The sequence below is a fragment of the Pezoporus wallicus genome, unplaced genomic scaffold (assembly GCF_028554395.1).
Source record: "Pezoporus wallicus isolate ANWC-B61680 ecotype Strahan unplaced genomic scaffold, APGP_CSIRO_Pwel_v1 contig_12044, whole genome shotgun sequence".
Lineage (NCBI taxonomy): Eukaryota > Metazoa > Chordata > Aves > Psittaciformes > Psittacidae > Pezoporus > Pezoporus wallicus.
This window is the reverse complement of record NW_026642180.1, coordinates 717,625-744,887: the sequence shown is the minus strand read 5'-3', so window position 1 is coordinate 744,887 and position 27,263 is coordinate 717,625. Positions and strand designations below refer to the sequence as shown.

At 42.1% G+C, this 27,263-nt stretch overlaps 1 protein-coding gene across 8 annotated transcripts in view; it reads left to right on the top strand.

Moving 5' to 3' along the window:
* The window catches only part of RAPGEF6 (Rap guanine nucleotide exchange factor 6), a 112,915-nt gene that overhangs the window by 57,374 nt on the left and 28,278 nt on the right, over nucleotides 1-27,263 (top strand). For all 8 annotated transcript variants that reach the window (XM_057428171.1, XM_057428169.1, XM_057428165.1 and 5 more), the window contains 11 exons: nucleotides 11,296-11,427; nucleotides 17,698-17,881; nucleotides 18,707-18,843; nucleotides 19,548-19,706; nucleotides 20,235-20,387; nucleotides 20,694-20,858; nucleotides 22,123-22,230; nucleotides 22,550-22,753; nucleotides 23,552-23,660; nucleotides 25,548-25,791; nucleotides 26,127-26,284. In XM_057428171.1, the coding sequence (XP_057284154.1) occupies nucleotides 11,296-11,427; nucleotides 17,698-17,881; nucleotides 18,707-18,843; nucleotides 19,548-19,706; nucleotides 20,235-20,387; nucleotides 20,694-20,858; nucleotides 22,123-22,230; nucleotides 22,550-22,753; nucleotides 23,552-23,660; nucleotides 25,548-25,791; nucleotides 26,127-26,284 (1,753 nt within the window). The remainder of the gene's footprint in view (nucleotides 1-11,295; nucleotides 11,428-17,697; nucleotides 17,882-18,706; nucleotides 18,844-19,547; nucleotides 19,707-20,234; nucleotides 20,388-20,693; nucleotides 20,859-22,122; nucleotides 22,231-22,549; nucleotides 22,754-23,551; nucleotides 23,661-25,547; nucleotides 25,792-26,126; nucleotides 26,285-27,263) is intronic.

The following is a 27,263-nucleotide window of genomic DNA, read 5'->3' as shown; positions in this document are numbered from 1 at the left end:
GCAACTTCCTTGCATGTGAAGCCAGCAGGGTCTGGAGGCAGTGGGCACAATCCCTGTGCTCTTGACATCACGAGATGCGGCATTGACTTTGGAGCAAGAAATTTGCTCTTGACTTTGATCCCCAAAAGTTTAGAGCCTGTGTGACATAGTGTGGGGAAGGAGAGAGCTGGGTGTGCAGAGTCTCTGTGCAGGATGGCTCTCCCTGTTGGGTTATGTCTCATCAGTAAATGGAAGCTCACAGTGCATAAGGGTTAAAGTGCCGGGCTTTAGGGTTTCCATGTGCAGTTGCCAAAGTCAATGTGTGAGTATGCAGGCTTACGTGTTGGTGAATTTTGGCTGTTTCATGTGTGCTGAGTCCACCCCATCATCCAGTGAAGGAGCTGCTGGTGCTCAACTGCCTTGAGGGGTAGATGGGCTCCGTCTGCTCATCTCGGGTAATTGCAGCTCCTCACTTTGGAGTTCCTGCTGGCAGAGGTTGGCCTGATTGTATCATCATCATGTCTCAAGTAGACTCTTCTGCTGCCTTCCCTTCCTGCTCTGTAGACATTACGTATGAAAGGATGAGTTTACTTAAGCTCAGCTTAGCCGCACCACCCTTATTAAGGAGGTCTGAAAGTGTCATTGCTTAAAAAAATGGGAATGCTTAGTCACGTTGGTGCTTCAGCTGAGCTTGCTCCTTCCCTAGGGTTTGGGGCCAGTGAAAAACCACAAAAAAACCACCTACCCTATGCTCAAATGGGGCTTTGGTAAAGTAATGATGTAAAATATGGTGAAGGTTTTTGCCCCCCTTTGTCAGCTCTGGGGATGGTAGCCAGTGGATTGCTGCCATGCCAGTCAAGCCATTTTGTCACCCATTTAGTATTCATAGATATAATGGTATAAATATTGGGGATGGGGAGGTTTGGTTTTTCTTTTTTTAATGGCTGATGAAAATTGGTGTAACTGGGTTTGCATTCCAATCATAGCTAAAAGTTCTTTATCTTTAAAACCCCAAAAGCACCTGTAGTCCCCTTTTGCAAAACCCACAAAGCCCCCCAAAGCTCCCTCAACCCCCCATAAACTTTTAAACTGAGCATTTCGTGGTGTTCTGCAATGCTGAAGAGGACTGTGCGAAGGATTAAACACACTGATGATGAGCTGAGCTATGTCTGAGTTTGTTCCATTTGGCTTGATCTGAGCTTTGTACCACAGATCCGTCTCTGACGGGTGCTTATAATAATACATATACATATAGCAAAGTAACTGATGTCAGATTTCTAAATGTGCAACTTCATAACTTCTAGCTTGAAAATGTCAGGTATTTATGGTACTGTTTTGAACCTAGAACAGTTTCTTGCCACAGAGCAGTGAACATCTGATTTGTCATTTGCTTTCTCAGTGCTTAAATTAACAATTTCTTACATTTCTGGAGATACTTGTCCCAGAACGTTTTTCATTAGTTGCCTTTAAACTGGTATGGGACAATAGTCTGAAAATGGGCTCTTGACTCAGTTGTAATTAGAGCTGTTCTGAGCGTGGTGGTGTAATGGTACCTCGATTCAATCAGAGCAAAATGAAGTCACGTTTTGTATGACTAATCAGACAGGTAAGCTTTGGTCAAGGTATCCAAGGGGGAAAGTACTGCTGAAGTTTAGCCTTGACCTGAGGAGGCTGACTTGTGTGGCTGTGGAGTGACCTGCAGCAGCAGCTTTAGGAGCTCTGGAAGATGCTCCCTGGGTAGAAGGGATGTCTGCACTGGGTTGCATCGTGCACACATCTCCCAGAGACTCTGTTGCTTTTGACTTCCAAAAGCAAAAGGGACAGAGTAGACTTCAGTAATCAGTGCCATCTATTTTCCTGCCTAAAGAGCTACTAAAAGGAGGATAAGCTGGGAGAGCTGTGAGCATTGTGTATGAACCTTTCAGCCCTTCCAACAGCTTCTTGTAGAGATCAACAGTGTTGCTCAAAGCTATGCTGATACTTGGAAACGTGTCCAGGAGAGGTCACCTTTGCTGGGAGCTCCTTTGCTGGGAGACGATGGTTGTTCCTCCATCAGTTTTGCCTGGAGGTACCAGTGGCAGGGGCAGAATGGCACATCAGAATGGTCTCTGCCCCAGAGACCGTACACCTTCTGGAATGCTTGACTTTGGGAGATAAGATGAATCATGGAATAGTTAGGTTGGAAAGGACCTTAAGATCAGATAGATAGATGCAGGCAGCTTAAAGCAAACATAGTGAGTATGATACGTAGCGAGGATGGTGACAAACAGCAATCAAAGCAGTCCCAGCTGTCAAACCACTGTGACTCTGGAGTAAAATGAAGCAAGGTGAAGGATCTTTGCATCAGACTGGTGAAGGTCTGCTTCCAAGGCTGGTTGTATTCACCAGGACAAGAGGCATTCAGTTTACACTCAATTCTTCTGATACCAGTGCAGTATTTTAAAGCAGAACATGTGAATAATTCAGATGTATCTCAGCAAGGTGCTGATCATCTTTGGAATTCTGATCATAACTTTCTCAGTGTCTGTTAAATTATCTGTAATGCACTTTGTGGTATTAGATTCTTAACCGTAGCTGCGTTATGAAGTCATTGGAAGGAGAGCTCGAAACTTAACGATTCAGATGTATATGGTTCTTCTGTAATAGAAATTTTATGCACAGCCTAACAATTTTCCAAGCCCAGACTGCATACACAGCTACCCTGTTTGTGTAGCAGGAGGGCCTGATGGGGAAAATAGGGAGTGATTGGATAATGGATCTACAGAGAATATTTAAAAGGGGATGCTTTTTGAGATAATGTGCTTTTTATAGAAAATAAGGGTTTATGAATTAACATCTAAGCTTCTCAAATGTTTTTTTCCTGAAGGAAAACAGTTTCATTCAAGATCCCAGGTGCATGTTAAACTTGTCTTATGACAGTAGACAGTAATTTATTTCCTCTAGGCTTCAGTGGCGTTCTTCTCTCTGTTCTTTAGAGAAAATCTAATAATGCGAAGCATAATAACAAGATGCATTTGCTCTGTGAAAGTTTGTTTGGGTTAGAGCAGAAGACTTGGAGTCATTTTTCAGTCCCGTTCCTATTCCTGCTCCCCTATCACAGGCTTGTGATGCAGGTTTTAGTTATCCGTAAGTAAAATCAGTGTAACATCATCTGATTCCAAAGGGCATCGATCTGATCTCCAAGATCTTGAGTTGAAACCTTCATGCAGTTAAGGATTATTTTCAGCTCCTCAGAAGAAAAGCAGAGCTTGGATAGTGTGTCCTTGATTTGATTCCGTGTCATCCTTGTCTTTGCTAATGCACTTAGGTGGAAAGTAGCCCTGGTAGGATGAATTTTAAACGTTTTCAGTACAAATAGAATTAACTGATTCTCAGTCAATTTTGACAATGTCTTTGTTGTCCTCTTGGCCTTGCCTCTCTCTCCAGCCTTTCCTTGTCTGTACCTGTTTCTTCCAGCCCAGCACCTCATCATCACCCAGAGCAAGACCTGTGAGTGCTCCTCAACCCAAGTGTTCAAGTCCATGTGCAAGCACAGGCAGTGGGTGATTACCCTGTGAGCTCCTCTCTTCTGGTTCCTGGTGGTTCTCTTCCCTCCTGTGAGCTTCAGTTGCGTGGTTTAGCCCTCTACAGAGCTTTAGGAGTTTCAGCCAGCTCCTCAAGAGTATTTATGAGCTCTCCTATTCCATATTTTCTGATCTTTGCCCCTCCATGCCCTGCACAGGATTGCATCGCTTCTCTTTCATACTGCTTTTTAGGAGCAATGCCTCTTGTTACTCGGTACCCTGAACCCTGAGCATTTGGAGAGTGAGTGCTTGGATTGATGAATGATGATTTTTTTCCTTACAATTAATTAAAAGTTAAACTCTTTTCTAAACCAACTTCCATCAAACTTTTTAAATGCACTTTTTCCTTGATAGTTTAAGATAAAAATGGCTTAATACGAGCTGTGTGGCCATTTACTCTGGAAAAGCTGGATTTTCTTGTACTCCGGTATCTGTTAAGTTAAATGCAAGTACACATCATACTGGTTTTCAACAGAAAAAGCCTTTTCCTGAAGTATTGTTTTTATCAGAAATTGGCTCTTGATATGCAAATAACCACCTATCTTGAGTTCCTCCCAGACTTTGTTTTAATCCTGCTTAGTTACAGTTCTGCTCAAGCTACAGCCCAGTTCCGAACCACCCTGTTTTGCTCCTCTCACTTCCACGAATACATTTCTTTCTGAATACAGAAAGAAAACGTAGGTGGAAGACTGGTGTTCCTTTGGCTTTTTTGCATGGACCTGAGGTCCCCATTCTACAGCTCGGAGCTGTGAGGGAACATGTTGCTCACAGCATTCGTGTCCATGCATCCTCACAGCCCTGTGAGCTGCATCCAGGAGCCGATTGCCACTTGGGGGTCATCCCAGTGAAGTGAGGCTGTAGCAGCCTGAGGATGTGTGAAGAGGAACCATCATCACCCCTGCATTTTACCAATCAGTGTATATAAGGGGTTATAAATTATTCAGCTGAGATGAAACGCGATGCAGGTTTGGCGTATGCGTGCCCTGCAGACCTGTCTCAGGATGAGAGAGAGCTCCCCACATGTCACACTGCTGCTGCCTGTGTGGTGCTGGAGTTGTAACGGCTTCTGTAAGGAGCTGAAGTTCTACAAGTCATAGCAGCACTTGCTGCTGCCACGGTTTGTGTTCTGCTGTGGTTATTTAGACAAGGCTCTCTTTAGTCTTGCACTGTATTAGTTTTCATTAAAATCTGAACTCTGCCATTGCAGATAAGCCTATTTGAACATTCCTGTTACATTTTCATAATAACAAAGCATAATTCTTGACACTTTAAAAGTGTTGTGCTAGGAATGGACCAGAGGTCATAGAATCACAGACTGGTTTGTGTTGGAACAGACCTTAGAGCTCACCCAATTCCAACCCCCTGCCATGGGCAGGGACACCTTCCACTGTTGCTCTGTATTAGTTGATGGTTGGAAAGCAAAAAAGAGGCAACGTGGGGTTTCCATGTTGGATATTCCCAGTGTTACGAGCTCCCATCAATGCTGGTACGTCTTTTTGCGGGTGAATTTTCAATGCACTTCTTCTCCAAAGCCGAGACGCTCGCGTGTCAGACTCTTAGCGTTATCGTGAGTTAAGGCATAGCAGTAATCTATAATTTAGACCTACGAAAACCAAATTAAAATTGCATTGCAGGCGTGGTTTAAGGCGACACCAGAATTTAGTTGGAGATTTTGTCCTCATGTCACCTTATTGTAACTAAGGAAACGTAATACTTGAGAGGATTTTATTTTCTCTGTGCTGTAGGAGCCGTGAAGACCAAGAAGCTCTTGGCTGCCAGAGGCATAGAAAAGCCTCTGGGGGTTTTTATTTTTTTAGATGTTTTTTTGTTCCATTTTGGTTGGTTGGTTTAGGTTTTTGTTGTAAGCCTGGGGTTATTTTAAGAAGGCTCCAAGGGTTTCCAGGGCACTGCGAGGCTGTTGTGAATGGTATCAACTTGGTCATTATTTCGTTGAGCTTTGTGTCTATAGTACTGATAATGACTGGAGTGTGTATGTACTGTAGCTAATGAATCGAAACAAGTTTTGACATAACTATTGCCAGCGAGCCCATCTTTTGTATGTTTTAGAAAGGAAAACGATCTGAAGTTGGTATAATTGGAGAGGCACCAGTTTTGTTTGCATGATGTTGTTGAAGGCTCCAGGATTTTGTCTGATCCTGTTGGGAAAACAGCTGATCCATCAGTTGGCTTTCGAAACAAAAAGACATCTTTGCTGCTCTTTAAAAATCTGAAGAAATCTTTTGTGCCACTGGTGGAACATCTGTGGTCTTGAAGGAGGAAATGGGTTTGTTTGCATTAAGTTAGCTGAGGACTGATGTCAGCATCGCTAATTCAGCTGGGCTCGTCTTACCCTCTCAGTGGATACCAAAGTGGCCACTTTCTGTATCTCAGAGGAGCAACTTTCTCCTCTCCCATTAACACAGCTCTAAGTGTATTTTAAACTGGAGCAGAATGTGAAAGGGGAACGTAAACCAGAGTGAATTTATATCAATCCTTGGGAAAAAAGGCTAATGAAAATTCAGCAAAATGACTTCAGAGAACTCCAGTTGGTTTTGGTGGTTTCTCATTATTTTGCTAGCAGGGTATGAGAGATGATTAAAACAATTCCCTTACTGATGCCAAGGAGAAACATCTGAGAGGTGGGGGTTTTTCTTTTCATTGTTTTGTCTTAGGTGGAAATGAGTGGGATGTATGAGAGCAAAAACTGGGATGCAGAAAGGTCTGCTTGGTGAGAGACTGACTGTGTCAGGGGGAGTGAGCATCACTGCTCTGATTCCAGTGGGGGGAGGAAAGAAAAGATAGAGCTAATTAAAGAAATCAGTTGTGTTGTGAAAATGCACGAGCTGATGATGGACACTCAGGCACATAGTGAGACCATCCAAACAGCTGGATGCTGTAATGCCAGTGGAAGGAAAAGTACGTGGAAGTAGAGCCAGCGGTGTCCTATCCACTTCGGACATGCTGCCTGGGATGGGCTCCAAAAGGCCAGGACTGCTGTGGTGCAATGCATTTGGCTGCTTGCTGGTGTCTTGAGATAAGGTATCCATGAAAGAGCCATGTAGGAAACCCATCCCACCCTCCAGCTCCTCAGACAAAGCTTCCTCTGCTGTGGTAGGGGTTTGGAGCCTTGTCACTTAAGCAGAAAAACGCTCATCATCTCTGAACCCTCCAAATAATTCAGCTTCCCGTGTCTGGGTAACGAATCGTGGATTTGGGGGTAAAAAGAAAATGGCATGTAAAGGGAATGGAAGGATGTAGTCACTGCCGAGGAGAGCTCTATGATCAAGCCGTCTTTTTAGTTGGGCAATATAATGTAATTTTTAAAGCTGAAGGCAAACATGCTTCTTTTCACTGGCTCTTTGTTACAGTCTAGACTTTCTGTATTGTCTGAGAGAGGAAAATTGCTGCCCTTAAACCACGTGGGTGCAAGGGAGGCTGAGGCGGGAGCATTTCCTAAAGCTCGGAGGTTCCCAAGTGTCATCACAGTTCACTCCCCAAGGGTGTGTTAATGGGTTCCAGCTTAAACCAGTGAAAAGCTCTTAATGGAAAGCCTCAAGCAATAAACAAAATAATAAATACACGTGCCTTAAAAGTGGGATAGTTGGGCTCGGAGCTGAGAGCTGGCTTCAGGGGTGGGAGGGTTGGTTGGTGTAGCAGCGCGTGGTGGGTTTTATGGTGACACAGCAGTCGTACAAGTGCTTCATGGAAAGAAACCCAGTGGTGTTCCTGAATATTGCTCTTGCTGGCAACATTTCAGGGAGCTTCAGAAAAGCAAATAAGGTATAAGGTTACTGACAATCTGTAAAACCAAGGGCAGAAAACCTGCTTACACAGCCTATAAAAGGACAAACTGTTCCCTCGGAGGCCGATGCTTTTCCTGTGTCCAGACTACATCGATCGGTTGTGAACATCCTTACAGGGACTTAGGAAAACTGATGGAAAACTTTGCTATCAAGGAGCAAAGTTTATTGTCAAATAAAGAATGAGGTGAAACTTTTGCTTCCTTATTGCCCATTTTCCGTCCATTAATTTGGATTTGTAATGGACACTATACACCAGGAGAGCTATGTGGACTCTGCTTCCAGTAGTAATTTGGCTTTTGATGATGAGTCCTTTGGCTGCTGCCCTCAATTGCAGGATGTTTCTGAATGTGTTTATTAAACATGCCATTTGTTGCAGGTTAAATCACAATGGTGAAGCTTCTTTTACACATGGAAAAAGATAATTTGTGGGTCTTGTGTCCATCTGTCAAGACTATTTTGCAGATTCATGTTGTCTGTATCTTTTCAGCATGTGTTTTTTTGGTTATTCAAAGTGTACCAGGAAGCACTGATACTTGCCTTCAAAACTTGTGGCAAAAAGGCACAGATGTGGCTTTTCCATAGGGATATTGGTAAATCCAAAAGTAAGTCATCTAGGAAGTAAAGCATGAAGAGCGTATTCCCTCTGCTGATGAGGTTCTTCTCTTTCATTTCCCTGGAAGGAATGAGGAATAGAAAGACAAAGCTCTCGGGACTCTCTCTCCATGGCATTAATTCACTTATGACTTCTGTGGTTGCTTTTCTCTCCCTATAAACTGTGCAGTGATTTTTTTCTATAGCCTTAATTTGTAGCAAAACCTTCCTAGGGAGCACATAAAGGGAAGCTGTCCTCAAGCTAACAATCACTTTTAGTGTGCTTCTCAAAAGAGTTGATTCAAGAGTTGGTCATCTCATCAGAGCTCACGGAACTTATTCTGCTGTACAGGGCATTACAATCTTAAAAACCTGTTATACCCAAATTAGCTTTTAATTGAATTCCCAAGTACTCTGTGTGACTTCACTGCTGAGAGTAAATGGGGTTTGCGTAGGAAGTAAATATCACTGCAGACGCACTCTGCTTGGGCCTGTAGAAGTGGTCTGTTAGCGTGTGAGATACACCATATATTGGAATTTGTACTCCAATTAACTTCAGAATTATGGAATACGACTTGGAGGAAGCTGGCAAATCACTTCTTGTACAGCATGTGTTGCCATAGGTATAGATAGAAATACTACTGCGAGGCTAAATTAAGTATTCATTTAGAAAATCGGGGTTAGCTGGGAAATCTCTGTTCACACTCGTGTCCCAGTAGCCTGGCAGTTCTTGTGCTGCTTGCATCTTCAGTTATCAGACATCTCAAGTGGGGTGGCTTGAAAATGGAATAGTTTCAGGTGAGATCAAGTGAGATGCGGTTCAGAAGTGATGTGTAGAAGTTACGGTTTAAAATGGCAAGTAAATGGTTTATTTCTGTGTTGAGTTCATCAGAATTTCATGGCTGTTTGGGGTTTTCCTATTTGTGGCTGCTGGGGCACACAACTAGCTAGAAGATAAGGCAGATACATAAGCCTGTGTCTGAAAGCCTCTGAGGTGGACACAGATGAACATTGTGGTTTTGAACTTGTTTCCCAACACGTAATTTTTCAAGGTATGGATGCAATTGTAACAACAGGTTCTAAGTTTCTCCCACAAACAAAATCATAGTTGAGTAGAAAGTGAACATTATTCACCAATATTAAGCCAATTTTAGGCCCCTTTCAGCAAGTTCACTGCCCCATGCAGTGCATCCTTCCCGCATCCGCTGTGATGTTGTTACAGAAACACCCTACCCATGTATTGGTGCTTAGTGAGCTCTGGGAGAAAGAACAATCAGTTTGGGCAATAAAAATGGCATACGAAAGACAGAAGCTGTGATTTATTTTGGGAGATGGAGTAGAGTGGCAAGCAGCACTTTAAAGGTCACTTGTCTCAAATAAACCTTATCTCTCTCTCAAATTTCAAGAGAGATTGTGGTGTTTCCTTGCATCCAACCTGCATTAAATGTCTTTTACAAGAATATATTGCAGACTCCAGCCGCAGCATTTTACATGCCCGTGTGCTGTATAGGTGATAGAAATGAAGGGGAGTGCTGGCAGGGAGAATGAAGATCGATTGAAAGTGATTAATGAATTGATTAGAACAGTTCTTTGGGAACAGAAGAATCTTTGAGCCAGAAAAGGCTTTGATAGTGCCAGTTTTTGGTAGAGAGAGGCACCTGCCCTTGTTCTCCTGGGAAATCCCATAGGATCAGTTCTGCTCTTGGTCCTACTTTGTTCTTGGAGCTGTTCTGAAGGTTTGAGGATCTGGATAGCCTAAATTTAATTTCCTTGTGTCTGTCTTATCACAGTCAGCGTGGGACTGGCTCAGGGATGGAAAGAAATCTGGTTGAAGCTGAACTTGGAGCCAGTTTTTGGGGTAGGGAGATGATGAAGATGGGGACAGGCTGGGGAGATTGCAGCAAATCCGTGCTCTTGTTAAGGCAGGGATGATGAATCCACATGAGTTGATTTGTTCCATAATTTACTAAAGCTCTGGGATTTTTCAGCTGCAGTGACCTCCAGTGTGTCAGGGGCTGCCAGCAGCCCTGCCTAGCAACTTGCTAGCAGCTACCGGGCTGTGCTGGATGCCATCCTCCTGGCAAATGACGCACTGACCTTGCTCGTGCGTGCCTCTGTCTTGCCGCTTGGCCGATAGCGTTGCAGTGTGCTTGCAGAGGAGCTGGCTGACGTGTGAACCCCTGGGAACAGAGGAGCAGTGTCACCCTGCAGCATGGGGCCACCAGACACTGTGACGGGGACAAGCCGGAGGAACCACCTCCATCAGCACAGAGGTGTCACCAGCAAAAGTAAATCCAAATCTCTGCAGGCTTTAAGGGAGATAATATAACACTTGCTGCCCTGTGCCCATAGGTGTCCGTACTCTTTCCGTATGTGGCACAAAGATGCGTGGACATATTCAGATGAGTATATACGAAGCCAGCCTGTGCTCTGGAGCAGAATTAAATCTCAGCTTTCCTTCTTCACTTCTACACATCTCATTGCTGTTGAAGAGGTCATCTCTCGTTTTACGTCACCTCTCGGTGTACGTCACTTCGTGCTTCGTGTGCTGACAGATAGTGAATGTGTCTCTTGGCCACTGGATTGGATTTTGTCAGCTGAGTGTTTTGACCTTTCTGCTGTTCTCAAATCCCCAAAATAGATTTTTCAGCCTGTTTTTTGGGTGTCTAAACATAGGCTTCAAAGTGCTGCGTTTCCTTTGTGCTTGGATCAGTTCACTCTTCTATACCTACTGCTTGGATGTGTTATTTTTAATGGGAGTTTGTGAGAGTTTAGCGATCTCTTGCTTTTCAGACTTTGTCTTTTCCCAATTTCATGTGAAATAGGTAGTAATTTACAGGGTGGGTATCTTAGACTTTTGTTTTGTAAGTAAAATAAACACAAAACTAGAATAAAGTAAATAGTAGGATAGTGAAGAAGTTCTGTAGTCTTTCATTTAGGACAAGAGGGAATGGCTTTAACCTGCCAGAGGGGAGACTGAGATGAGCTCTTAGGCAGAAGCTCTTCCCTGTGAGGGTGCTGAGGCGCTGGCACAGGGTGCCCAGAGAAGCTGTGGCTGCCCCATCCCTGGCAGTGTTCAAGGCCAGGTTGGACACAGGGGCTTGGAGCAAGCTGCTCTAGTGGAAGGTATCCCTGCCCATGGCAGGGAGTTGGAACTGGATGAGCTTTAAGGTCTCTTCCAACTCAGACCACTCTATGATTAGTCAAGCTTAGTCTAACTTGTCATACCTTTTGAGAGAAAACTAAGTTACAGATGGATATTCAATTCTGTAACAAAAGTTTTACACATAACTTTGTTTTCAGATCGAACTTAACACTTCTTGTTTTCCTTTCTTTCCCCACATCTGTGTTACTTACAGCTTCCAGCCGATCTTACCAAGATGCATCTTACCGACAATCCTCATCCTCAGGTGACGCATGTCCCTTCAAGCCAGTCGGGATGTAGCATTGCCAGTGATTCTGGGAGCAGCAGCCTATCTGATATTTATCAGGTAAAACTGCATTTGTGTTGTGTTTTTCCTCCCTTGATGTTAAACAGTCCCAAAACAAAACCACCGGCCGTTTATCCAAGGCTTGACCCCCTGATGCTTCTGCACATCCCTGTGTTGCTTGTGTGACTTGCAAACTCCACAGCCACACAAAAGTGAACTAAACTCCTTGTAAAGCTATCGTTACTGCTTTTCACATCTTTATAAGCCCCAAGTGTGCTGTGGCTTTTAAAAGTCCCATTTCATGATCAACTGATCATCTTCCTTCTTTCTGCAGCGGAACAAATTCCATTAAATCATTCTTGTGTTTCAAATACCTTCCTTGATGATTTGTATTATTGTTAATAACAGATGTTCTGTTCTGCAAGCCAAAGTGTGGTAAAAAACACACTCTCTGCCCTGATTGACTGTGGAAATTCTAGTGTTGCTACTCTTGCAGGAGAGTACTCCACATGATGCTCAAGCAACTGTTGAGCATGATGTGGATGTAACTTGACTTAAGATGCCCGTTGCCTTTCCTTGGTGCTACCCAGGTACTATTGCTATACTTGATGAAATAGTTTAGTGTTATATCTATCTACAGCAAAGTATTGCTAGGTAACTTTAAGGCATTGAAAGCCAAAATCCTCTTAGGACAAAAATGCTTAGAGACACTTTGTATTCTATTTAATCTATTACCTTACAGCTTCTTTAGATTTCCTTGCTGCCAGCTAGGTCAGGAGTAGCTGGAATCCCTGAGAGAGTCTTCACGGTGCTCTGTGAATTCTCTGACGGTGCTGGAAGATGTTGCTCTGTCTCTTGATTTATTTATTTATTAATTTTCTGAGTCAACAGAATTGATTTAATTAACTGGAATCACCAGATCTAGTCTGTGTATTGTACCTTAGCATCTCATATATCAGGATGCTGATGGATGGGTCTTCCTGACCATTGTCTGCCTCCCTGTCTACCTGATGAGTTTGGAGAGGTTGCTCTAAGTGAAAAGCACTTAAAATACATTATTGATAACAAAACTATGATTCTAGGAATGAGTGACTCCTCTGTCATGTCTCGTTCCTTGAATTTGAAATGCTTTATGGCTGCTCTTCAGAAAATGCCAGAAAACCATAACTGCTAAACAAATGAGATTTATATAAATAAAGAAATAATGGAGTAGCATATTTATATGCACTGTAGCAAATGAACGGTGGTGAAATGTATTTTTGTACCCTAAGGAATGATTAATGATATGAAAATGACTGCAGATTGATAATAAACCAACCCTCTGTTGTTTTTTTAATCCCTTTCTTAGTGAATTTTTCCTATCTGGTTCCTGTGTGCCGAATGTGCAAATTGTAACCTGTTAAAAGGTATTTTATGGGCTTTACTGCAGTAGCTATAACAGTTTTGGAGAAGTCTCTTCGTGTTTGTCGCACAGTTAGAAGTGCATGGGTAGATACTGTGCGATAAAGTCATGGCACAGTATTTAACACAGCATTATATTGCGGTGACGCATCAATATAGACAGATTCTGAAATCAGAAAGAGAAGTGTTTTCCCCAATATTCATCATGGTATTATGAAAGCAGAGAGTCTCTGATAGTCAATAAACCTACATTTTGATTAAATGTATTGGCTCAGTAGCTGAAAGCATTTTTGGTGCATTGAAATAGAGCTTTTCATAGAAGCATTTGGAAAATGATGGTTTGCTTTTGCTTTTACAGTCAGCTTCATATCTGCAACATGCCAAACTCTCCAGGAGTATCATTAATGTCAGCAGAGAGAAAAGCATTTTTGAGTAATTGTGATTAATGTAGCCTTGAAATGACCTTTTGAATTAATGGTATCTTTAACATTAATTTTTACAGTAAGTAGTGCAAACGTAATTCCAGAATAGGAAAACACAATTAGAGTGGTAGAAGCAAAGAGCAAAGCAATTTTTTATGAACATTGGAAGGGGTTTCCGTTCCTCTGTGTACACTGGATTCATTGACAGTGTTGAAATGAGGTTTCACTTGTTCCAGCTGCCTCTCAGTCCAGGATGTTAAACAGGAAGCGATGAACAGAAAGCTTGAGGTGAGATCAGCAGAGAAGGAGTCCTGCCTGCGAGCACATTGTACGAGACCCTCAGCTGGCTGCAGAAACACAGGGACATACATTTAGAAAGACATTTTTCTCCCTCCTCCTGTACCATTACTGCTCCCTGCTGAAGCTTTCAGTGTGTTTATGGTAAAATGCCCAAATACATCTATTGCAAGGTCCAACTTCCCTGGAATACTGCAGAGCAGTTGTTTCTCTGTCGGGCTGTAGGCTTTTATTTTAACAGAGAGAATAAAGTAAGTTCTCCCATACAGGTTTTAAAACAACTTTAACTTACTCAAAGTGGGGGTTTATTACTGTGATTTTTTTCATTCAACCCATTTCTGATGCTCTGCTTAGCTTCAGAACCACAGAAGCAGGGGAAGCTCTATGGTTATGCTTACCGAAGTTGAAATGAGGGATTTTACCCCTCAGCTGCTTTGACCTGTACTAAGTATCCTCATATAATAATTCAGCAGGTATTGCAGGATGAAAGCATCTTTCTTTGCCTTTTCCTGGCACAGGCCAGGGCAGCAGGTAATCCAGATCGTGTCTCCAGATGTAGGTGGGTAGGGTCTCACTCTACTAGAATGAATTAGTTCGCTGTATCGACAGCTTGCAATGCTGTTCTCTTAATGAGCAGCCAATTGTTTCTTATCTGGTTAGTTCTGTCAGTGATGTACTTAAAGCTTCTCTCTTTCTCTTCTTTGTCGATCTCTCATTTATCACTTTGGCAGGATATGCTATTTGTGGGCAGCAACATTATTGCCCAGCACTAATTCCAGTTGTGGTTAAGGTTTGGATATTAAAATGGATTATCTATAAAATACGCATATGGGAGTGGGCCTTACTTGAGGGTTTTTCTGTCAATTCTGAAGAAAGGCTTGGAGTTTTTTCTCCTGACAGAATTGACATGAGGGAAGGGGAAAAAAATCCCTTGTTCTTAATAGGTTGCATCAGGAGTCACAAGCATTAAATACGTTATCATATGGAGTTATTACAGGAAATCTTTTAAGTGGTGTCGGGGTATGTTTCTGACCCACATTATAGTGGAATACATATCGCTGTCACTACAACACTGCAAGGGCTTATTCTTGATGTCTTTTGCTTCAAAGTGTAGGCCAGTGGATGGGACATTGCCACAATGGGACATTGGGCAAACAGAGCTGATTCATGTTAACTGGCAAAATCTGCAGTATTACATAGAGTAATAATGTATTTTAAGATAGCAAATAAGTGTTTTGACCATGATCTGGTGCTAACTTCCCAGGTGAGCCCCTTGACACGCACCGTTTGAGGCTGTTCCAACAGTCTTCTCGGTAGATATTCTTGCCATATATTCCCGATCCTGAAAATCCATGTTTGTGTAAGATTCGGGGCTTGCAGCTTCTGCTTTCAGTCTGTACATTAGTGACTCATAAATGTTTCTGTTAAGGCTGATTTTGATATTTGATAGTGGAAACAGCTGGGGCATCGTGCTTGGGAAGAGCAGCCACTTCTGCAGATGGCTTTAGGAATGAAATCCTTCCTGTCCTTTCCAGCACTGCCTGACCTGCCAACGTTTTGTCAACCATCTGCATGTAATCTTTGAAACACGGTTTGAGGATCATCTCTTATTTCATAGCTTGATCAAATGATCACATTTATCAAGAAAAGAAGATCGGTTCATTTTCCTATATATAATATACAATGAAAATATTAAAGAATCACTTTTCAGTAGACCCTGTGGCCTGTTTTGTTAGCTTAGTTTGAGTTTATCAAAGGGGGAGTTAGTTCTGTAGCCTGTCTTGCTCTGCCTGGAGAAGTTGAAATAAATTGTGGCTATTTAGCTGAAGAAATGCTAGAAAAGTCCTTGCAGAAAATGCTGTGTGGATCACGTGCTGCTGAGACTCTCCAAGCACAATTTGCACTTGGGCTTAATTCCAGAACTGTTAATGTGAGCTACATAAGCCAGTAAAGTGATGTAATGTAAAACAGATTTAACCCTATATATCCCATTACCCTCCTCTGAAAGAAATACTGATGTTAAATCATTTAAGCCTTATTTCTTAGGTTTGCTGGCTAACCATTAAAATGAGGGCAAGCTCAAAAGGTCCAAGGTGATGTCTAAATCCCAGTATTTTTCTGTCTAGTCAGAGAAGGAAATGCTGCTCATCTGTCAAAGTGCTGGGGCTGGCATTAGCTGATCAACATGGAGCGTGTGGGAAGACGGAGGCAGCACAGTCTGCTGTGATTGAATCACTTGAAATGAGTGTTATTTTGTATGAGGAAAGGAAGGCAGGAGACCAGCATGGCTGGAGGAAGACCTCCTGGTCAAACTGAAGCACAAGGAGGAAATGCACACCGTGTGGGACCAGGGACATTATCCTGGGAGGAAGATAGGGACGCTGCCCGCAGGTGTGGGGTTTGGATCAGGGAAGGCAAGGCGTGGTTGGAGCTGGATTTGGCAAGGGATGGGAAGGATAAGAAGGGTATATTAGTCAGAAAAAGATTACAGAAAATGCACCCCCTTGCCTCCATAAACAGAGGTGAATGCCACCCCCTCCTGCCTCCATAAAGGCAGGAGGACCAGTGATGTGGAGGAGGTTGAGGCACTCAGCAGTGAATTTTTCACCTCAGTAGTCACTCTTCCCACATCTCTCAAGTCCCTGAACCTCAGTGTGGGGACTGGGGAAATCAAGTCCTTCCCATGGTAACAAAACATCAGGTTTGAGACCACCTGAGGAACCTGAACACACACAAGTCCATGGAACCCAACAAGATGCATCCCAGGTCCAGAGTTGGATGCTGTAGCTGCTGTAGGCACTCTCCATCTTACTTGCAATGTCATGGCAGTAAGAGGAAGTCCCTAGTGCCTGGAGAGAAGGGAACAAGGCTCCAAGGAGACCTTATTGCAGCCTGTCAGTACTTAAAAAGGGGCTTATGAGAAAAACTTTTTACCAGGACCTGCTGTGCCACAAGGGGCAACAGTTTTAAACTGCAGAAGAGGAGATGCTGAGCCACTGGAACAGGTAGCACAGAGAAGCTGCGGCCGCCCCATCACTGAAGTGTTCAGTGTCAGGGTGGATGGGATCCCATCCTTTGGTTTGGAGGATTTGTGAACATGCAGAGCATTTGCTGCTTTGGTTTGTTCCGTGTTTTGGTAAAATCTCCAGGATTCCTCTTAAAGTGAAAGGGAATATTGTCAACGTGTTCATTTAAAAAGCTAAACTCCCTTTTCTGCCAGTCTCGATGTAATTGCTTTGTACTTCTCAGTGACACATCTTGTTGTTCAACTCTTTGAATTTAAACAGAAGAGTGATTTGCATGCTGGCTTCAACTAAAAAAAAGTGATGGAGAAACTCCTCGGTGGAGATTGCAAATCCAGAACTGCTGCTTTTTTTTCTTCGCCTCCCATCTGCTTGCAAAGTTATTTTCATGCAATTACATCATTTAAACTTTACATAAGGAATTATAGCGAGTCTTGTACCATTCTGCTTTTTGTTACCAGTATTGCATTCTCTTCCACCAGCGCGTCGCATGTCTGCTCAGTGTGATGCCTCTGTTGCCATCTATTGATGGCAGTAGAGGTGTATCTACACTGGTGGGTAACCAATGGTAGTACTGAATCATTGCATTATTTCATTGGTAATACAGGGTCTCACGTTGTGAAAAAATGTCATATTTGTGTGAATTTGCAAACCAGAGTAAATGCCATCAAATGAGAATCAGCCAACAAAGAAAAGTCATCCTTGTCTCTCTCCTCCCTTCCTTTATATACTCCTCCTGCCGTACGTGCTCTATGCTAGGATTAAAATCCATGCTGTAATACCAAAATGAGATCAAATCCCTTTCATTTCAGCCGCTCAATCTGCTTTGCTTTTTGCGGTGTCACAGTTAATACTGGAGGGTTTATATTGCCTGTAGTTCATTGGAGCTGGGGAGGGATATAAGTTATAGACAGAGAACAAATGTCCCAGTATGTTAATTTGGTTTCAGAACTTGTGACTGTAATGCCTGCAGCATGGCGTTGCTTTATGCCAGTGGTGTTTGTACCATCCAGTGACTGTAGATTTCAGTGTAGCGAGTTTTTCTCGCTGTTCACAAAGGGAACTCTTACAATTTCTCCTTTAGATTTTTGGTCACCGAATTTCTTTTGCTGTATTAGCTACCTAAGATCATAAATCACCAAACTGCAGACACTGAAGTCTTTGTCTGATGGATGTTTGCTTTGTAGGCTACAGAGAGTGAGATGGGAGACGTTGATTTAACAGGTCTTCCAGAAGCACCTGTAGACTCTGAAGATGAAGAAGAAGAGGAGGACGAAGACATTGACAGAACTTCTGATCCGCTTCTAGGGCGAGATGTTGTACGAGAGTGCCTTGAGAAAGAGCCTGCAGATAAAACTGATGATGATATTGGTGAGGAGAAAAAAGATCTCTGTGTAAAACTGTATCATATAACATCTCTAAGAGCATATCTGGAAACCGTTGAGGGAGTTAACATTAAATGTATGTCCTCAAAATAGTGATGCCTTCCAGAAATCACTTTGCTCGAGAGATACAGTTAATTGAATGATTTCTTCTCTTCCAATCTGAAAGAGTATTTGTTCTGAGAAACTTAAGTATTTTAAAGAACAGTCTTTGAGATGCTTGAAGTGTGAAGTATTACAGTCATTGTAGGGGTTGATATAAGGGAGGAATTGGTAGCAAGATAGTTTTAACTGCCTGAAATGGTTGAATTAATTATTAAATGGCAGAGAGAACATACTAGTACTGCAGCACAGATACACTTAATTGTAAAGGGCAAAATGTTTGAGATTAAAATGATTTACTGCAGTGTTTGACTAGAAATTGGCATTAGTTTTAATAGTAAAATTTGTATTAAGCTATACTTGAGATTACTTCTCTAAACACTGGAAAATCATTTCAAGCTCCTATCAAGCTTGTAATTACTGTACCATAAGGGTGTTTTCAATTTTTCTTAATATTTGAAGCTGAAGTACTTTTTACACTCAGCTAGATTGCTGCCATGGAAGTCAATCAAGGGACTGTGGAGTGAGGTTCTGGTCTTTGATGACAAAATGCATACTGGGCTCATTTAGCCAGCAGCACTAATGGGAGCTGTGACACCACTGAGCAGTTTTAACATGTTTAATAGAGGTTTAATCCACCTGTGCAGGGTAGGGTGTCTAAGGAACCCCTGCGCCTTGCAGTCTTCCTACCAATGTCTCCTTTGTCTAACAGAGCAATTACTGGAATTTATGCATCAGCTCCCTGCCTTTGCAAACATGACCATGTCTGTGAGGAGAGAACTTTGCTCAGTGATGATATTCGAAGTAGTGGAGCAAGCAGGAGCCATCATACTTGAAGACGGCCAAGAAGTAAGTTGCTGCTTCCAACGCAGGCAGTGGGTTAGCAAGAGTTTGTGAGGGTGAATGGCTGGGAAATCTGTTGCACCTCTTCCACACTTGCAAGTTAGAGAATTCTTCTCTTAACCATATCCAAAATATCTAAACCTTAGCCCATCCCTCTGGGGGATTCTGCCTGTGTATTACTGTGTTACTGCCTGTGTATTAGGAGCAGTTTCCATACATACTCAGTAGGAGGATGCCCAAATTAGTCAGTGGTCAGGCTCCCAGCGTAGCGCTCTGAATCACTGTCTTGAAATCTCTGACTGTCCTTGCATCAAGATGTCTGGAATGACCACAGCAGGTCACCCCTCCAAGAGGAGGAGGTAGGCTCTCATCTCTCGTAGTGACCAAATGGGTACCCAGGGGGAGAGTGTTCATTCTCGCTAAATGGTATAAATGTATTGTAGCAATTAGCCCACTGATTAAAAAAGCAATCTATTCATCAGCATTCCTCCCTGCTGAATTAGTTGTGAAATGAATGAAGAATGCTGAAAAGTGTTCCTGTTTCAGTCATCTTCATTGCTTGCCGTACAGTGCACCCTTTTAGTGAATGACATGTTGCAAAACTCAGCTGACAACAAGAATAAGCCTTTCTGAGATAAGAGCACTGGAACAGCTTCTAAAAGTTGTTGAATTAGCTTCACTTTTGAAATCTTTCTTTTTACTTCCTCCAGCTCGATTCTTGGTATGTTATTTTAAATGGCACAGTGGAAATCAGCTATCCTGATGGGAAGAGTGAGAGTCTCTGTATGGGAAATAGTTTTGGGATTACTCCTTCTCTGGACAAACAGTACATGAATGGAGTGGTCAGAACCAAAGTAGATGATTGTCAGGTAAGATGCAGTTCTATACAACTATCTCCTGTTCTTAAGCATTTAATAAAAGGAAACAGACTACTTGGATCTTGAGGCATGATCTTCATTCCAGGAGCATTAAAAAGGAGGTTGGTCTGTTCTGGGTCAGGGGCTCTGCTGATGTTGAGTTAGTTGTACACTCTGTAGTGCCTGAGATTTATTTCATGCTGCTGTTATGTGAGAAACAGGAATTTGAAATATAAGCTGAGTCCACCCCAGTCATGCTGTGCATGGGATTGACATGCAGTAAGAGCAGAGAAATTGAAAATACCCATTTCCACTTCTTAGAGGCTTTCTCCTTTACATGTTTAGCCCACTTGAACCACCTTTGGAGTTGTAAGCAGGTGACCAGTTCTATTTGTCTCCTATTCTAACTTTCTGATGTAGTTGGCAAAACAGGCCAGGTTTGGTATTAAATGCCTTTGTGACTGTGTTGAAGCAGCCCAGAGATGGGGCTACATTCATGGTTTGGGTAGTTACTAACAACCCCGTGTTGTCTGGGGGCAGTTTGTGTGTATAGCCCAGCAAGACTACTGGAGGATTCTGAACCACGTGGAAAAAAACACTCACAAAGTGGAGGAAGAAGGAGAAATTGTGATGGTAAAGGAGCACAGGGAGCTGGATCGCAGTGGAACCAGGAAAGGGCACATAGTTATCAAGGTGAATTTCTTTCTGTGCTTTCCACTATCTATTTAACCCTTATTTGTTAGTAAATAAATGCAATTTCGGTTTGAATCTAGAGCACACACTCAGTTTTGTTCGTCTCAGGTATTACCTGTGCAAAACATTAGGGCTGAGAGCAGCATAGAGACTTGATTTAAACACGTTAGTATGTTTTCTCTTGACTTTGCCATAACTGAAATGCCAAAAGGGAGTGTAATGTTCATATGGTTTTACGTTCAGATACTCTCTAGGGAGAGGTAGTGATGAGAGATACCAGTGATGTTTTGCATTCAATTTCTTAAGGCAACACCTGAGCGACTCATCATGCACTTAATAGAAGAACATTCAATTGTGGATCCAACCTACATCGAAGACTTCCTTCTAACGTACAGAACGTTCCTCACAAGCCCCCTGGAAGTTGGGAATAAACTCCTGGAATGGTTCACAGTGGACAGCCTCAGGGATAAGGTCAGTTTGAGTCTGAGAGTAGAGTATTTCAGGTGAAAATGTCTCCAAAGAGATTCCCTTTTGTATTGATGATATACTAGGATTATGCTCCAGCTATTTTATATGAACTGTTCTAAAGCAAAGTATTTTTCACTGGTATCAAGACAGGATTCTCCAGTGTGTTGTATGTGTATAATGTAATATCCTAAATTAGGTTTGACACTTCTTCTCTTCTGCAGAGTGATAAATACTGTTCCTGTTTAAGTTAAAGATCTAAATGCCAGTCTCTGAAATCCCTTTTCACCAGATATTCAGGGAACTCTTGGACATACCCTCTTTCTTTTCTGAACAGCGTTATGCTTGTCTCCCATAATGTTCTATTGCAGAGCTTTTCACTGTATTGAGCACATTTTATTTGAGCAGCTTATTGCAAACTCTGTACATAAAATAAACTCTGCTCAAGACAGTTGATAGAAACTGGTTCCATAAATAGAACCAGGTTCTACTGCTATGTATCCATGCACATACACATGAAAACTGTTCACGGTTTGGGACTTGTATCCCTGTCCAATTTGTTGAACGTGATGGCAGTAAAATTCCTCGCCAGTGGTTTTATGTGTTCTAGCTTTGAGCTGAAGGAAACCAAACAGACTATCAGAATGCTGTCTTCCTTTGAGTAGGAAGTTGTCAGGGGTCTTTTACTGTGGGTACTGCTTCTCTTCTTACCTTTTTGTGTGCTGTTCATCTTGGCACTACTGTCTGTTAAGAAAAGGAAAGGAAAACTGTCTCAGCAAATAAAAGAGGAAATTGTTTGTTTTTTAGAAGAGAAACTGCTATAGACCAACCTTTGTATCATGTGGGTGGATAAAATATTGATAGCGAACGGTAGTAACTGTTGCACATAGAAAGCAACTGGAAGATATAACTGAAAGTTTCTATTATCAGAGCTTACTTCCTAGAACTTTCTTTAAGGAGATCATAAGGATGCTTTGAAAAGACAAGTTTTATAGGCAGCATAAGGAAGAGTTAATTTAGAAGGTGGAATTGTGCACCAGTAAGTAGTGGGTGGTGGAGACAATTAGGCATATGATTTGTTCCTACAGTGAAAGGAAGAGAGAAGATGATTTCAACTGTAAATGTCTTCTGCTTCTGTTTGGAACAGACGCAGTAATCTGTCATATGTTATTCTATGTTAATCTAGAAGATTAAAGTTTATAGGAGAAGAATCACGGGTACCTTTATATATATATATGTATGTATATGATTTGGGATTTTCTTTTTCCAGGTGACCAGAGTGGTCTTGCTGTGGGTGAACAATCATTTTAATGACTTTGAAGGAGATCCTGCTATGACTCGATTCCTGGAGGAATTTGAAAAGAACTTGGAAGATACGGTAGGAGCAAAATAGAAGGGGGTCGTACATCCTAAGAGTGTGCTTCCTCGTTTGCCAGCGTGTTGCCAGTGACTAACACATTGGAGTCTTCAATAGGTTGCTTTTAACGTGGACAAAGTTGTTCTTAAATATGTATTTAGATATAAATCCCATATAAAATAGTATACAGGGCACTCATTTATGTGGTTTATTTAGCAAGGTTTGATTGCATGGCATCAAAATCTCCTTTTTTCTGGCACTTGGGGTGTTTTTCACAACTGTTTTTTCCATTTCTAGGGAAATCGAGCTCAGTTTTATGTTGCTGTCTTCTGTGTTGCAGAAAATGAAAGGCCATCTCAGATTGCTGAATATTGCCTGTGCTGCCAAAGCCAAATGGAGACAAATTACCCTGCAGAAACCTTCTAGAGACTCGCCTCTGTTCTTCAGCCTCCTTGGAGGAAGCGACAAAGGGTTTGGTATTTTTGTAGAGACTGTGGAAATGGGCAGTAAAGCGGCAGAAGCTGGGCTTAAACGTGGAGACCAGGTAAAAAGAATGAAGTTCCTGTAAAATACTCTTGTTCAACGTGAAAAGCAAACAGCTGGCTGGCATCCTGTCGTGAATGGCAGAGTTCAGCTCCGGTTTGCATGTGTTAAATGGGTTTCTATTAAGTAGTTTTCAAAGTATTTCAAAACCAGAATGGGAAAAGCAACCAAATTGTAGTTAATTGAGGGAACTTTCTGATTGGCAATATGGTTAATCTGAAGCCATCAGATTGGTTTGTTGGATCAGTTCCCACCTTGTGTGGATCATCGCTGTTCACTGAGGCTGATGGAGCAATGGCAGTTCACTTTAGGTGAAGATCATGGAATGGTTTGGGTTGGAAGGGACCTTAAAGCTCATCCAGTTCCTACCCCTGCCATGGGCAGGGACCCCTTCCACTAGAGCAGCTTGCTCCAAGCCCCTGTGTCCAACCTGGCCTTGAGCACTGCCAGGTATGGGGCAGCCACAACATCCAGCCTTAGATGAAATATCAGCTGCATGGTTCATGATCCACTACTTTTGATTCAGTTGCAGTTCCCAATTGCAAGATGATGACAGAAAATAAATGTATTTAAAGCATTTGTCAGGTAGAACTGGAGGTCCTGGCTTGGGCACAGATGTAACTTCACTGACATGATGAAGCTAGTTATTTTCCAAGGAATGTTTTCATCCGACAACTGCTGTAAAGATGTTGTGTTAACTTCTAGAAAGTTCTCACTGTGCCTGTATTGTCACCTTTGTATTTATAAGTCTGTTACAAGTTGTTCTCTTAATAGTCCCTATCTTTATTTCTTCTTAAAGATAATGGAAGTAAATGGACAGAATTTTGAGAACATTACCTTTGTAAAAGCTCTGGAGATCTTACGGAACAACACTCACCTCTCCATCACTGTAAAAACAAACATTTTTGGTGAGTAGACTTTATATATGATGTATTTTTGTGTATGTGAAGAAAACTCCAGTGTTTCTGGCTCTAGAAGTGCATTAAGATTCCACCTTTCTTTCTCAGCCTCACTCCAGGAGTGAGAAGTCCCCTCATTGTGCCTCCGTTTCCTCGGAGAAGTTCTCATGTGCCAGGGGCTGCACGTTGAGTGGCACAAAGCCAGCCATGGGCAGCTCTGTACTCCCTGAGGAGTCCCAAATGGCTGTTTCAGCAGCTTTAACGTCCCTTCGTGTGATAGGGCTGAAACAGAGCCAAGGGATCCGGACCAAAAGATTTTTTGCCAAGACCCAGCAAAAATGTGAAACTGGGCTTTGTCAACGTTTTTATAATGGCTGCAAGAATGATAGGGTAAATTGAAAAGGGGATATAAAAAGTGATAGGACATAGAAATGCTGGCTCTTAATTGTCAGTGTGAATATAAACACGTAAATACCTCTTTAAAATCTCAGTCAACTCATCTGTTCTGTTTCCATAATCCCCTTCAGGCAACAGAATAACCATAGCTACAGAAAGAAGGAGGCTGCACCCAAGATAGCTCCGTCCTCTGTAGTTGCATCTGAGACTTCCTGGTTTCCTTCTCTTACTTTCTTCCCTTAGTTACCTGCCTTTAGTCACTATTGGTTTTCTTTTCAGTTATTACTTCCTGTTTATGACAGTGCAGGTAAAAAGTTTCAAGGTCTGAGCAGTTACTTTTTCATTCCAAAAGGCCTAAAACCCCACTGTAACTGATGGTCCAGAATGATGTGAAATGACATAAAATAAAGCAGAACGGTAACTGAGACAGGGATAGATGGTTCATTTGTATTATAAATGTAAGCAGCATACATTGACAATGGATTCTAATAGCTTTGTGCTACCTGCTATAATTGCAAAGGGGTTTCTCTGATAAATTTGAATGGATTCATGTCTTGAAGCTTTTGTCAACAGTGATAATTATTATCCTGTCTTTTTAATTGAGTGCTAAGCGCCTGGTGATGACAAGGAGCAATTCCTGTTCTTATATTTGAATCTGTACTGTGAAGCTGGTAGCCTTCAAATTCTATTACATGATAGAAATAAGGAATTTGACTGGGATTTTCAATACAGAAAGTCCTGCTTGTTTTACTCATAGGGGCAGTCTGAGTAATTTCCTCTGTAGGGTTCTGCATTCTCCCAGGATCCCCATGTTTACAAGAGAAAATCCTGCATTTCTGATTTAAGTGATTGAAAAAGATTTTTGAAAAGATCTTTAAAGAAATAATTAGAATTAATAAATCAATTGGATCAATTTGTGTTTAATTCATTTGTGGGAAGAAATACAAAGGACATAGCCACTGTCTTCTCCATGGACCTTGATCTTTGGGATGTCAGTGCTGGTAATAGACTGGCTTACCTTGATAGTTGCAATAGATCTGATGCAGCTTCTGTTCAGTAGCATTGCTAAAAGCAAATAAAGGCAGTTTGGAGAGTATCAGTCTGCCTTGCATCTGCACTCCATTACGTAAAAGATGCAGACAACACAGGCAATAAATACATAGAGCTGATTGCCATGAACATGATGTTTCCTTATAATCTACCTGGAAACAGCAGACCAGGTCTGTTCAATTTGCTGTGATACGTGCTGATTTGATTGTTTTATGGAACATTAAGGGGACTGCTCTTTCTGCTGAGGTAATCAAAAGCAAAGCTTAAATGGGAAAAGACTCACACCCTTAGAATCAAAGCTAAAATGCAATGTATTGCCTGGTTTATAACTCTCTGGCTTGCTTTAACTGCGTGGATGTGGGAAGCAGAAGGGTTGAAAGGAAAGAAGAACTGGCTGTGAAGTTTTAAGTGTGCAAAGGGCAATCACAATGACTGTGTCTTCTCTTACAGTGTTTAAGGAGCTGCTCTGCAGGATAGGACAAGAGAAGAACGGAATTCCACATATTCCCAAAATCGCAGAGAAGAAGAACAACCGTTACTCCATCCCAGATATGCCTGGAGATGTGGAACAGATGTTTCCCCGTGAAAAAGGCAACAAGAAGATGAAAGCAAACACTGTGTCTGGTGGGAGAAACAGAATCAGGAAAATTTTGGACAAGACCCGATTCAGCATCTTGCCTCCAAAACTGTTCAGGTTTGTCATGTTCTTCTGGTCCCAAAGCAGTCGTTCCTTAGTAAGTTGTGATACTTTGGTTGCTGAGTATCTCCAGTCATTAGCTTCATATTGCTTATATTGGGTTTTTTTAAATACGGTTTTTAAACTGCAAATCTGACCCATAAATGCAGAACGAGACCAGTGACCATTTGAACGCTTTCAGATATGCTTTTTCTGTCTCCTTGTTCTGAAAGCCTGTCTGCAGTGTGCAAGTAACACATCTGAGTGCCATTACTTTTCTTAGTTTCTTAGATTCACCTCCAGATGAATCTAAGGAGCTTAATGCCCACAATTGAACCCAGCCTCTTTTGCAGCGACGGGAGCGTGAGCCAGTCGCAGGACGACAGCATTGTTGGAACGCGGCAGTGCAGGCACAGCCTGGCCATCATGCCCATTCCGGGAACCCTCTCCTCCAGCAGCCCCGACCTCTTGCAGCCTACAACTAGCATCCTGGATTTCTCTAATCCTTCAGGTAAACCAGCAGCATTAGCTTGATTTACAGGATCATTACAAGGCAGCGGTTCAGGGGGAAAATGACATCTTTTACATCTTTTAGCATCAAACACACTGAGTGCAGTTATCTCTTTATCTTGTGGCTCTAACAGGTCCAGACTGGAGCTTTTTTGTAATGCGACACTTAGCTTATTTTCACAAAGGAGTGTATTTTGCTACCTCTGAGAGTCTTTGATTTACTGGAGTTTACCAAAGCTCTGATGGAAGCAGTGTCCTTGTCTGCACCTTTCTCTTTTGTCATCTCTTCTCAATACTTGTACTCCAGATGATTTGATTTGTCCATCCATCATCTTCAAATATATATTTCAAGCAGTATTGTGGATGGAATAGGACTGCCGTGGTAACAAGAGTGATGTTAATGTCTTACATACAATGTCAAACATTACATACTGTATGCCTGAAAAACTGCAAGGTGTTTTGGGATGTGTGGTTTGGGCTCTCATTGCTGTTACTGTAGGAACAGTTTATATGGTGGCTGCAGGAGGCATTTATTACATGCCTGTAAACCTGGCAAGTCAGAATCGTGTTTCCCTATTTCAAGTGTAAGTTCTGTGTGTAAATACATGTTCTGTAAAGTGCCTTGTGGCTATGAGGTAGGGTAAACTTGCAGGTTTCCCCTTTAAAAGGGATGTATGCAGATACATCCGTTCAACTGCATAAATGTCCATAGGAGTTAGGTTCCCTTTTGTGCTGAAAATCCGGGTTCTTCCTGTCTGCGTGAGAGTCACACACATGTTCTCTAAGAATCTTCATTTAATATTATACAAGTTACTGCAGAGTATCAAATGTTGATAACTAATCCTTTACTTTATGTTTACTATATGTTTACTATAACAAATATGCTGTCACTTTTGAATAGCAGAGCAAACCAAAGTACTTGTGACAGTGCACTGCATACACTTGATCAGTTCTGTAAACATCTAGATCTTGATTTGGTG